The sequence below is a fragment of the Myotis davidii genome, unplaced genomic scaffold (assembly GCF_000327345.1).
Source record: "Myotis davidii unplaced genomic scaffold, ASM32734v1 scaffold208, whole genome shotgun sequence".
Lineage (NCBI taxonomy): Eukaryota > Metazoa > Chordata > Mammalia > Chiroptera > Vespertilionidae > Myotis > Myotis davidii.
The window spans coordinates 2,256,200-2,269,013 of NW_006299706.1; the positions used below are offsets into that span (position 1 = coordinate 2,256,200).

The following is a 12,814-nucleotide window of genomic DNA, read 5'->3' on the forward strand; positions in this document are numbered from 1 at the left end:
TGGGGGGGGCGAGGGGGTGCAGGCCATGCAGACCAATGGGAAACAGATGGAGGTGGGATGGACACCCAGGGGAAAGCCAAGGGACAGACGCTCCTCTGAGAACTGATCCTCCGGTGGGAATGGGCTGGGCAAGGGACTCCGGAGGGTCCAAGTGTCGCTGGAAGAGAGGAAGGGGCATGGAGACTTCCTGGGGCCTGGGCTCCTCAGGGTCCCTCTGGAAGATACAAAGCCCTCCCGGAGGCAGGGAAGGGAGACCAAGGATCAACAGCAAGGGGTGTCCAGGGTGCAGAGGAAGGTGGTGCTGGACAGGGGAGAGACGTGAGGGAGGAGCAAGGCCTCGGTGGGCCTCGAGTGGGAATCCTGGCAGCCCTGGGCAGGGGCGGGGTGGTGTGGGCCTGCCAGGTTTCTGCCGCTGCCTGGGAAGAGCCCAGCCCAGCGATCCTTATCCAGGGCAGAAACAGAACTGGTTTCTCGACTGGCAGCTGGCAGTGCCAAGGGGCCGGGGCATGAGGAAGCCAGAGGTCAGGAGGGCAGTGGCAGGCCTGAAGGAGAGGTGGGACGACCTGACAGGGGACCCTGACCAGCACTCGGGCAAGAGTCTCAACCGCCGCTGCTGGGGCCACTGTAGGCACTGTGTTCGTATCTTATCTGCACACGACTGATTCACTTTCCTTATTTATTGAATTTAGAGAGAGGATGAGAGAGAGAAAGAGAGAGAGAGAGAGAGTTGTTGTTCCATTCATTTATGCATTCATTCATTCATTGGTTGGTTCTTATATGTGCCCTGACTGGGGACCAAACCCGCAACTGTGGCGCATTGGAAGGACGCTGATTCACTTTATATTCTATATAGACTAAGTGACCCGCCCCCACCAGGTCCCTCCTGTCCCTCTACTCTGTCCCCCATCTTCCTCAGGTATGGCTGGCCCAGCCAGGAGAAATACCTGGTTGGACTCAGCAACTCCTTTCCTCCCTTCCTCCCTTCCTCCCCTCCTCCCCTCCTCCCCATTCCCCCTGAGCCTCTCCCCCATCCCCCACTAACTCTGGGAGGCTCCGGAGGTCACTGTGGGGAGGGAAAAGGGAGCTAACAAGAGGTGGGGGACCCTGGAGGACTGTCTCGGGGCCTGCTCCCTTTCACCTCCTACACCTCCTCCTCCTCCCACCACAAAGGGCCTGGCAGTCCCATCCATCTTGTGCCTGTGGAGGTCCTGAGGCAGCCTTTTGTAGGGACCTGGGGTCAGAGGGCTGACCAGCAGACCCCCTCTCCTCCGACCCCGCACCCCTGGGGCCCTTTCTTTCCCCCTCCTCCACTCCTCTCTGGTCTGGGTATCTCCCCCTCCCTCCCACTAACTTTCTCCCCACGTCTCCTTCCCCCAGTCTCTCCCTCTGCATCTCTCTCTCTTCCTGTCTCTGGCCAGATTTCTGCCAGTTCCTCCCATGTGGGTCCCTGTAACTTGGCTCTTCCTGCCACATAGAAGCAGGGAATTGCCCTTGGGTTCTGGGAGCTTCAAAGCCACTCTGGGCCCTGGGCTCCCCCCAGGCTTTCTCTTCTCAGGTCTCAGCGATGCCCTGAATTCCTCAGGCTTTGTTTTTGTTTTGTTTTTTCCGGATACAATTTTAAATTTAATTTTACTTGAATTTCACGAAAGAAAAGGAAAGAGAAGTTGATGGAATTGCTGAATTCATATCAATATTTCCTCTGGACAAAAGATACTTCCCCTAAAGTATCCATTCAAGATTTAAAAAAAAGAAAAAAGAAAAGAAAAGGAACTGAGAACATTAAAGATTGAAGTTCATGATTTTTTCCAAGGACATATTTTCATTTTTGTTTGTATAGACTGACTTCTTGCTGTGAAAGATGAGTTTGTTGGCTCAGCCACACTGGCATGAACACACAGTTCTGAAAATATTGAAGCCCTTCTGTACCAGTTAGTAAATGTCAGCCACTGGACTCAACCCAGGGCTCTCTCTCTCTCTCTCTCTCTCTCCTGGCTGCCCCATCCCACCACCAGGACCAACCCCAACCCCCAGCTCCCAGTGCCTTCAACACCCACAACTTCTGCCCCAAGCAGCTTAGCTTCCATCTGTTTTATGTCATGGCCATCAGGTAAGGCATTGTTTGCAGAAAGTACTCAGTGTGGTCGAAACCGGTTTGGCTCAGTGGATAGAGCATCACCCTTCGAAGGCCTTGTCTGCGGAAAGCACTCAGTGTGGAAACCCTTTGAAGTCCCCTGCTCAAGGTCAGCCCTCAGGCCCTTGCAAGCTTGCCTGGCCCTGGATTTCGGAGAATGGAGGCCGTTCTCCCAATTCTCCCCAACACAGGGAGCTCCTTATGGAGCCAAGTGCACGCCTGCCTCCTGGTGTGATGACCTTGCCTCCAAAGGGACAACAGACACAGGCCTGTGGGTGTAGAGAGGACCCTGAGCCGGCTCCAAATGGGGCGAGGCAGAAGGTGCTGGAGCCCAGGTTCAAGTGGAGGTGGCAGGAAGGGGGTGGGCTTTGCTCGTGCCCAGCCCTGTGCCTGGTGCTCAGTCCAGATCCTCTCCAATCCAACCAGAGGTGCCTCTTTGCTCCCTCCCTCTCTCCCTCCCTCCTTCCTTCTTGCTTTACTGAGCACCTGTCTGTGCGAGGCGCTGGGCTACAAAGGCAAAGCTAGCATCCCCAAGACCTCACCGCCCCGTGAGAGCATCATCAAGAAAAGGGCTGTGACCGCGGTGGGTGCAGGATGCAGGGGGAGCCCCTGGGGCTCAGGGGAGCTTCTCCAGTGGAGTTAAAGCCGCTGGGACCTGAAGGCTGAGGAAGGGCATTCCAGATGGAGGGAACTGCATGCGGGAAGGCAGGGAGGCAGGGAAGAGCCTGCCTGGTCTGGGAACTGTGGGAGGGCGATGGAGTTCGGGTCCAGGAAATCTGCTGGGTGAGGTTGGGGTCCCAGAACCCATTCTCTGGGCCCTCTGCCTTCTTGACCTCCTTTCCAGCCCAGCTGCACAAATGGGTGTCTTTGACATTGGAGAGGGAGTGAGGAAGGAGGGGTCAGCTGGTGTGTGTTTTGGGATTGCTTCTCAGAAATCTGCCCCTCCATCTCCTCTTCCTCCTCCTCTCCCTCCTCCTCCTCCGACACCATGGCAACCGGGAGGCAGCTGGGGGAGCCACCTGTGAGCTGGGCTGAGTTGAGGGGGAGGTGGGCTGGGGGTAGGGACCTCTGCTCCCCCTCTCTGAGCCTCAGTCTTGACATCTAGAATATGGGCACGGCAACCCAGTTGTGGGCTCCTGTCAACCCAGGCGCTCCAGGAAGCCCAGGCCCAGGCTGGACTCCTTAGGGGAAGGCCTGGGAGGTAAGGGCGGGGTTGGGGAGTGCCCTGCATCATCCTGCAGCTGGGGACTCAGGAGAAGAGAAGTTCCTGAGCCAAGCAGCCTGCGCTTCCCACCAAGCAGCCTGCCTGGTGTGCCCACTGCACTGTCACTGCCCAGGAGCCCGGGGGAGCAGGAGACAGGGCCCAGGCACAGACACAGGGATGGATCTCCCTCTGAGCCCTGCAGTGAGCGGTCTAGGGGCTCTACCCTGCCAGGGCACAGGGCTCAGCTGTTCCCAGAACCCGGTCAAAGCCCCAAAAGAAGGGGCAAGGAGGAGCCTATTTCCTGAGGCTGCTGCTCAGATGACTACAAGACTGGTTTAAAGCAGGAACATGCGCTCTCCCCATCTGGGTGCCAGAATCTGAAATCAGGGTGTCTGGGGCTGTGCTCCCTGGAAGGACTCCAGGGAAGGGTCCTTCCTGCCTCTTCAGCTTCTGGGGGCTCCTGACCACATCCCTTCAATCTTCATGTGGCCCCTCCTTCATCCTCACATAACTTCTTGCGAGTGATCACCTGGCCTCTTGGTTTTGCGATGACCAGGCCTCTCTCTGTCTGAGCTCCATGCTCCTGCCTCCAGGGTGTGTGTGCTTCGGTGGCACCTGTTTCCCTAAGATTTTGGCACAGACTCTCCCAGTGCCTGCTGGTGCCCCTGCCATGTTTGTCAGCCCCAACCCCAGGGCAGAATCACACATGCCCCCTCCCTTGTCTTTGCCTTCCTGTCTTAGGCCTCAGTGGCCTGGGCATCTCTGCTGCCTGAGCCCTTTCACCCTCCAGTAGCTGGGTTCTGAGAAGCTTGGACTTAGAGAAGATTGTCCATGGAACTCGCACAGGATGTAGGCAGGGGGTGAGGCTTCCCGTGCATTTTCTTCCAAACGTGCTGCTGAGTAATGAAGACCCGGGTAGCAGAAGAGCTCAAGAGGGACTTGGGGGTGGGAAGGGAAGCTGGAGGGACTTTTTCTTTCTTTCTCTTTTGAATCCTCACCTGAGGATATTACTGTTATTGTTATTGTTATTATTATTATTTTAGAGAGAGAGGAAGGGAGAGAAACATCAATGTGAGAAACATCCATCAGTTATCTCCCTGTATGGGCCCTGACTGGGGATCAAACCCTCAACCCTTCTGTTGTACGGGATGACATTCAAATCAACTGAGCCACCTGGGCCAGGGCTGGAGGGACTTTTTCAAGGGTTGGGCCAGGCTGGATCAGATGGGTGAGGCTCCCCTCCCTGATCCAATCTATAGGTTCAGGACAGTGACTTCCTTGTCATCTCAGGCTGATGGGCAGGGAAGTACGGGAGAAGCAGAGCCAAGGGGAAAGGCCCTGCCACCAGGGAGCCACTGCCTTCGGGGAGCCCCCAGTCTGATGGGGGAGACCCAGCCCCTGCCCTCTGGGGTCTCCTGAGGAAGAGAGATTGGCCTCTTCTCTCTGCCTTTCTCAACATCTTTGTTCCAGAAAGAGACAAACTAGGCAGAGAAATGAGCAGGTGCTGGGAGCAAACGGGAGACAGTTCCAGCCAGGATCTGGGAAGGGGCCAGACTAGGGTCTCTCCAGGATGGGGAGGGAGTTGAGCTCAGGTGGGAAGGATAGGCTGGGAGCCAGCAGCCTGGATGGAGGTCAGACAGAACTGGAGTCCAGGATGGGTGAGAAGAGGGGAGGTGATGCAGCAGAGACGAAGCAGCGGCTCAGGCCTGGAGTTAGGGCTCTTTGAGATCACAACAAACAGAAACTGGCATCCAGAAAGCCCCGCCTGACTTATTTTTTCCATTTCTGAAAACACTACCACTCCCCTAGTGGCCCAAGCCAGAAGCCCAGGGCCACCGTGACACCTCCCTCTCTCTCCCTCCCTCCCCTCCTGTCTAATGTATCACTGAGGCTGCACCCTCCACCTTGCCCTCCCCCCCCACTCCGCTCTGCTGAGCACCTCACTAGCCTCCTGCTGGCTGTCCCTTCACTCTTCCTTTTCTTCGACTCCACTGGCAGCCAGAGGGACCTCTTACAAACACAAATGTATACCCTTTTTTTTGGGGGGGGGCAATCTAATTTTTGGAGGCCTTGCTTGGGAAGGCAAAACTAAAACAAACAAAAAACCCACAAATGGGATGCCACCCGCCTCCCCCTTTTAAAAGCCTTCAGTGGTTTCATTGCATTTAGAATAAAATAAGAAATATGGTGTCCCTCAGGCCAATCCAGCCCCTGACAACCCCAGCCGCCCTGTACTCCTCGCAGGACCTGGACAGCCCCAACCTGTCCGCAAGGCCCTTACCCTGCTGAGCCCTGTGCCTAGAGCACCTTTTCCTCTGCTCCCTCCCACTAGGTGCTCCAGGATCCCCCGCCCCCATGCTTTGTCCTCCAAAACACCTGCCCTCCTCCGTCTGCGCCCATCCCAGTCTATCATGCTCTCCCTTTCTCCTTCATAGAACCTGCACAATATACAATTATTTATTGGTGCATTTATTTTTCAATTGTCTATCTTTCCCCATTAAAGGTCCATTTCCCTCTTACAGGCCGCATGAGGGCAGAGATCTTGTCCATTTTTTTCTTATCTGTGTTCCCAGCACCTAGCAGGGTACTAGCTCCTAGGAGGCACTCAGGAAATGAGAGTTGGTTGGATACATGAACGGACCCCTCACCTCCCCCACCCCACATTCTGAGGAGACTCTGAGGAGACACTGTCTCCCCAACTCTCTGGCCCTGACCCTCTGCCCTCAGCTGCGTATGTGGCCTCTCAGGGGGCAGAGGCCGTAGGCCCTGGCACTGCTGACACAGGCTGTGAAGCGTGCCCACTGGCGGGAGCACAGATGCAGGGAGAGGCCCCTTCAGGCTGTGCGAAGAGCTCGGGCTCGGGAAGCGAACCTGTCTGAGGTCACACAAACAGCAAGCAGCAGAACCAGGACTCAAAGCTCTCTTATTCCAACATTTTGCTCATTTCCCTTTATCGGGCCAGGAAAGCCAGTTAGAAGCTACTGCTGTATGGAACCTGGTGGGTGATGTCGAGGTCTGGCCTAGGGCAGTGGTCCCGGGGAAGGAGGGCAAGCATTTGAGATCAGGATGGAATCTGGGAAGACGTGGTGTAGACTTGAGTGTGGAGGTTCAGGGAGAAGGGTCCCAGGGGCCTGGGAGATGTAGGAGCCAGGGCAGAAGGGGTGTGTGTGAGAGATCTCAAGGCAGAGAGACCTGCTTGTCTCAGACAGGGAGACCTGGGCAGCCTGGGGCATCGATGAGCTCACCTGGAATGTGTGGGAGGCCAAGGCCAGGCCCCGGGGTCACCCACAGACTGGGGTTGGAGGAGAGAGAAGGAACAATTGGAGGAGGAGGAGGAAGCTGTCACCTTTGTGGAGAAGGTGGGAGGAGATAGGAACCAGCTCCTCAAGTCAAGCGCCCTCCGAGGGGTCAGGGGAACAAGGCCCTGGTGACCTTGGAAGTCAGAGGGGGACCGAGGAGGTTGGAGGAGAGGAAGTGGGGGTGATGCTCACAGATTCAGCAGCAGATGAAGGGGTGGTGGTGAGAACAATGAAGGGAAGGATCCTAACTCATTTGCCTGCTACTGAAACCTCAGCTCCCACACATCTCCTTTCCAATGAGCCAGAGACAGGTTATATATTTTTTAAAACATTTTAATAAAATTAACCAATAAATATTCTATACTGTATAGGCTACAGGGACAAAGTAGAAGCCAGAGGGCTGTCTTTCCCTCAGGCCCTCAGGTCCCCTTACAGAAAGAGACGGTTCTGGGCTGGTTTGGGGCTGGGACTGGCTATTTGGGGGGTGAGGGGAGTGATTCCAAAATGGGTGATCTGGGCTCCTGCAACCCATCCCTCTTTGTTGGAATAGGGGAGCGGGGGAGGGGCAAACAAAGCAGAGCCCCTGCAGGAGGCACCCCAGCACCTGGGGAAGTGGCATGGGTGAGGGGAGAGCTACCCTAGAAGGAAGTGGGGAGGGACGGCCCACAGGGCAGAGAAGCAGGAGCGTGGGCTGGGGATGGGCTGGGGCATCCGTCAGACCCACAGCCACTCACTCGCGGACGTAGACCCTGGTGCACACAACGTCATCCGCCGTCATGGTCTGGAAGGAGGACAGAAGTCACTGTTAGCCCGGGAGGCCCCTGGCCCTGTGGCTTGGGAAGAGGAGGAGGGTTGAACAAAGGAACTCCGCTCTGTCTCTAGGCTCAAACCTGCTTCTTGGTTCAGGGCCAACAGTCAGAAGCTGGTCCCCAAAGGCCTGGGCATCATGGGAGGGAAGATGGCACCAGAGCCCCAGGGTCTTCTACCCCATATCCTCATCCCTAAGCGGGGGAGGTCCCCTGGAGAACTGCTGGGACCTCTCAGTGAATATCCTCTGTTCCCCTCCGAGGGGGCGCCATTTCTCTTTGGCGTGAGGGCACTGTGTGGACAGGGACAGCTTACTCACACCCCAGCAGCCCCAGCAGGATGTGGGAAACCAGCCATGACTATCCGAGAACCCTCTTGCACCCTGGAGCACCCCAGGACATCCCCCGAGGTAGCAGTGGGCGTGCGCTTAGCTGGGAGGAGGCAGGACTCACCAGGATCAGCTCCTCATCATTGGTCAGTTCTCTGGTCCAGGAGGTCTTGGGACCCTCTCCCTTCAAAAGCCTCTGCTCGCAGACCATTTTGTTCTCACTTTCCCATTTCACCAGGCTCTGCAAGGGCGAGGTGACCAAGTGAGCTGCGCCCCCATCAGGGACAATGTAGCAAGAGAGATAGGGGCTGTACCCCCTTTCTACCCACCACCACGACCGACCGAGGGACTTCCTCCATTAGAAAAAGAGAAAGGGACCCAGGAAAAGACTAGAAAATGGCATGCTGAGAGGCAGGGCAGTAGAAGCCAGGGTCCAGAGGGGACTCCTTCCTGGCACTCACCTTACAGGGCCTCCCATCCACCGTCTGCTCCTCGAACTCTTCTCCAATCTTGAAGTTAATCTCCGTGGTGCGCACGGTGGTAGAGGTTTTGATGTAGAAAGTGTCTCCCTCCTGTTTGATCTCCACTGCCGGCTTGGAGGCGGCAGCCACGGCGATCTTCCTCAGCATCACGTTCACCCCTGCAGAGAAGAGAGAGGCTCACCTTTTGGGGTGCTTCAGGCACCTGTGTTACACCTTCCCCAAGAGACAGCTGGAGCAGTCTGGCTAGTTTCCGAGGAAGTTCATGAAGGACAGGGCAGGTGGTGCAGCCCTAATGAATGGTGGGGTTTAGGGAGGAGGGCAGAGAGGCAGTGCCTGCCCTTAAAGGATCTTGCTCCTAGCAGCCACCCCACCTGGGTGAGTCAGCAGTCCTAGATTAGCCACCCCGCCCCCCCTTCCCAGCTCAGGGGCACTTTTTCCCATTCCCCTCACCCAGCAGGCATCCTGCTATGGGCTTGCCTTGGGTCTGTCCACCTCATTTTGGGCCCTTTGTCTACCCTACTTGAGACCCTCTGCTGGGTGGGCTCATTAGAGCCACTGTGCCCTCACCTCTGCCCATGTGCAGGACAGACCCTCCCAGGCCAGGCCTCACCACTTTGTCCTGGAGGCAGGGACCACTTCCCTCCCTGTGCTACCCACCTCCCCTGTCTGGTGCCAGCTGGGCCTTCATTTGCCCAATCTCTGTCCCTCCCCAAAATGAGAAGGGACAGGGATTCTCAGCCAGGGAAGAGGTGGCCAGCCGCTGGGGAAGCCAAAGGCTCTGGAGTAAGATCCATTTCCTCAGTTTCCACCTGGTTCAGCCGCCCTTGTAGGCTGGGAGACCCTAGGGCAGTGATGGCGAACCTATGACACGCGTGTCAGAGGTGACACGCGAACTCATTTTTTTTGGTTGATTTTTCTTCGTTAAATGGCATTTAAATATATAAAATAAATATCAAAAATATAAATCTTTTTTATACTATGGTTGCAAATATCAAAAAATTTCTATATGTGACACGGCACCAGAGTTAAGTTAGGGTTTTTCAAAATGCTGACACGCCGAGCTCAAGAGCTCAAAAGGTTCGCCTTCACTGCCCTAGGGCCTAGGCAAATGGCTTAACTTATCTGAGCCTTAGATTGCTCAACTGTAAAATGGAGACAATAGTTTCTCCCAAAGCCTAGCAAATGGGATGAGGTAGGTGTGTTTAGGGCCTAGTACTCAGTGCCAGGCACACCTTTGAGTTTTTAAGAAATAGTAGTCTTACGGTAGCAGGTACTTTTACTGATAGAAGGAAGGAAAGAAAAAGCCAGAGCTGGGGCTCAGACATTCTCTGCATCAGACTCCTGCTCACCTGCCCTCCTGAGGCTCCCACGCCTGCCCTTTTCCCTCCGAGGGACAGAGGGGGGTACTGTGCTCCCCGCCCCTGATGTGTCCCCAACTCACCCTGGTAAGTGCTTCTCATTCAGAGTCCCCGTGCCTGTCTGCATATCCTCCCCCAGATTGGACTGCTGCTCTCTGCTCCCCAGTTATTAAGAGGGGTGGGGGAGCCAGGAGAGAGCACCCCTCTGACAGAAGACAAGCAGGCAGGCAGGCGCCTCTGGCCAGGGCCCGGGTCTAAACTGCCCGGCCAGGCCTCCTGCCCTGACTGGAGCAGAATCCCCCAGAGAAGCAATTGGTGGGGATGAGGGGGTCAAGCTGGGCTGGGCCAGGTGAGCCGGATTCCCCTACCCCTGACCCGGCCCAAACTCCCTGTCCCTCCTCTAGACCTGGGTTCCGAGAGAAACAAATCTCTTTCCCCCTGGCACCACAGCACACACTCTGAGCCAGAAAGAGGGAGTTGGAGGGAGAGAGCCCTGGCCCTCAGGAGCCCAGGAGCCCCCTTCCTGACTGCTGATCTCAGGCCCGGGGAGAAATGACCGAGGTTCCAGGTCGAGCTGACTGGGCAGAGAAGGCACGTCCCACTCCATCTTCTTGCACTGAGACTACTTCACCCTTTGCTGCCTGGGAAGTCCATCTGCTCTCTACCATCCGTCTTTCCTGTTACAGGAGCAGAGCCTCCTCCATCCATGGCCATCACTCTGCACAGGACAGGTGTCCTCCAAACACCTGAGCATCCCTCACAGGAGAGGGACCCTGGACTAGGGCAAAGGAGCGTGAGAAGCGACTGAGGTTCCGGTGGAGGCAAGGCTGCTGGGTTCCGAGGAGACGCCCCTCCAGCCCGCCCGCCTCTGCAGCCTGTGGAGCGGGTCCAGCCTCGGCCAAACTCCCAACCTCGGCTGACTCAGGGCTGTGTTAATGGGTCTGTTTGCAATCTGTCTCCCAGCAGGGCCTGAGGAGGGCACGTGGCTCTGAGAGACCCTGCAGGGAGGACAAACAGACGAAGATAGACAGACAACAGGGCTGGGCTTTGGGTCTTATTCTCCAGCTGGGTCCTGGGGGTGCCTCACCCACTGGGGAGAGGAGCCAAATCCGGAGCGGGGGAGGGGATGACACCGAGGCTTTCTGAAGGGAAATTTCCTATCCTTTTGGTCTTTCATTTCAGCGAGGGCAACACAAGAAAGACTGACGAGACTAGAAGTGCTGTGGTTAGACTGCAAGGAGAACCAGCAGCAAGGAATGCTGGAAATCCCCGCTTTTCGGATAGCATTCCAGACCCTTCCTAGGTTCAGATTCACCCCTACAGCCCCTGGCCCCACACAAGGTGCCCCTCCCCACCCAGCCCAACTGGGTTCTCTCTATTCAGTCCTGAAATGGATGGCTCTGGGGCTCCCAGGTGGCTCCCCAGTTGCTTAACCAATCTCCATCTCTTCCCAGAGCCCCCCACCCACTCCAGCCATTTCCTAGCTTTTACCCCTTCCCCAGACAGAGGGCACACAAGAGTTGGGAAGGACCATCTGGGTGGGTACAGTTTTCTCTGCCTTTAACCAGCACACCCAGCTGGGCTGTAGTGGGTATCCAGGGAGAAGGGAAAAGAGAACTCCTATTGGAGAAAGGGGGTGAGGGGGGAGTTCCACACAAAGCCATTTCTTGAAATCGAAGAAAGTGATAATTATCTAGAGCAATTTTAGGTTTCTGGAACTCGTTGTAGGAAAATACTTGTCTCACAGATGGGGGTGAAGAGGGAGCAGAGTGGGAAGTGCTGAAAGGGAAGGAAGGGGGCGCTGGGGTGGCCATCACCTGGCGGGTGGAGAGCGGCACATGGGGAAGGAACTTGCCTGGGCTGGGTTACCAGCGGGGACAAGGGAAGGAGCCCCAAAGGTCTCGGGAGTAGGGGGGAGGGCCCCAGGCTCCCTGCCTGGATGCAGGGTTTGCAGCTCCTGAACTGAAGAGAGCCCCTCTTCCCCACCCGAAGGGATACGGACCTCGTGCTTCTGGTTTCTGCTTGATTCACAGGCTGAGTCACTGCAGGAGCTGGCATCGGTGGGCGCCCCGCCAGAGAAAGCAGGATTTAGGTGGCCCGGCCCAGCACCCCGGGACCCAGGTGTAAGGCCCCTTTTCTTGGGGATGCAGGGGCTTAGCCTCCTAAGCCCTGATTCTATCCCCCTTCCTTTCTTACTCTTACCCACCTCCGAATACTCCCTCTCCGGGGCCCTTGCAAATCTCCTTACCCAGCACTTTGAGCAAATCCTCGAAGTTTTCCGATCGGACGATCTTCCAGTTGCCAGAGAAGTTGGGCATGGTGGCGGCGCTGGCGGCGGGCCCTTCGGGTCTTCGGCTGGAGCCCTGGACGGTGAGTCCTTTAGTCAAACGATATGTGGCCGCCGCCTCCACCAGAGCGTGAGACTCAGGACACGTCCCAGGACAACCCCGAAGCTGGCCGTGGCTCCCGCGTGGCAAAGGCCTGCCCACTGGAATGTGAGGGACAAGGGTGGGAATGAAGAGGCCAGGCAGGTGGCTGTATTCAGGTAGATGATGCGGATTTGGATCAGGGCTGCCTTGGCAGAGGCGGTAAGAGGTTGGATAGAATGAACCATGTTTTAGAGGCAGTGTTATCAGGATTTGTCAATGTATTAGATATGACCTCTCAGCCCAGAGGGGCGTGTGGCGCCGGGCGCAGATGCTCAGGGCTCAGGTCTTGCCGTCCGAACCCCAGGGTCATGTCGTGCGGGTTCCCCACGTGTCCCCAACTCCTGGTGTCGGGACCTGGGGCCGTCACCGCGGGCCGGCCCTGCTCGCGAGCGGGAGCCGGAGGAGGGAGGGCGCGCCCTAGCTCGGCTCCGGGGAAGCCTGAATTGGACCCCCGGGACCACTCGGAACTCGGAGACCCGCTAGGGGCCCCGGGGGTTCTGGGCAGGCTCTTAAGTGAGGCAACGACGCCCCCTGCTGGGACGATTCGAAGGGGCGGGAAGAGGGCAGCACCCCCTCCGACGCCCCGCGGGGTTGCGGGCCCCGGTGCCACTTGGGGACGTTGGAAGTTGGCGCAGGGAGACTGGTCCCTCTCCAAGCGCAGGGCGTGCACCAAAGGGTTAAGCAGGGCCCCCGGCGCGAGGCTGGGGAGGGCAGAGGTCACAGCCAATCACTCGACACGATCTCTTTATGGAGGCGCTTTCCCCGCCGCTCGGCTC

At 57.0% G+C, this 12,814-nt stretch overlaps 1 protein-coding gene across 1 annotated transcript; it reads right to left on the reverse strand.

Moving 5' to 3' along the window:
• Positions 1 to 6,953: 6,953 nt before the first annotated feature.
• On the reverse strand, positions 6,954 to 12,074 carry CRABP2 (cellular retinoic acid binding protein 2). The gene is made up of 4 exons (XM_006775733.2): positions 11,858 to 12,074; positions 8,231 to 8,409; positions 7,894 to 8,010; positions 6,954 to 7,415 (listed from the first exon to the last, which is right to left on the reverse strand). Exons 1-4 carry the CDS (start codon positions 11,925 to 11,927, stop codon positions 7,365 to 7,367), a joined length of 417 nt encoding a protein of 138 aa, XP_006775796.1. The 5' UTR covers positions 11,928 to 12,074; the 3' UTR covers positions 6,954 to 7,364.
• Between the last annotated feature and the right edge of the window lie 740 nt (positions 12,075 to 12,814).

Bases quoted from the DNA above. Each gene is read 5' to 3' on its own strand.
- CRABP2 (XM_006775733.2), bottom strand. From the start codon at position 11,927: ATGCCCAACTTCTCTGGCAACTGGAAGATCGTCCGATCGGAAAACTTC. The intron at 8,011-8,230 runs GTGAGTGCCAGG...TCGCCCTTGCAG, and splicing joins TGGATGGGAGGCCCTGTAAG to AGCCTGGTGAAATGGGAAAG. The intron at 7,416-7,893 runs GTGAGTCCTGCC...TCCTCCTTCCAG, and splicing joins ATGATGAGGAGCTGATCCTG to ACCATGACGGCGGATGACGT.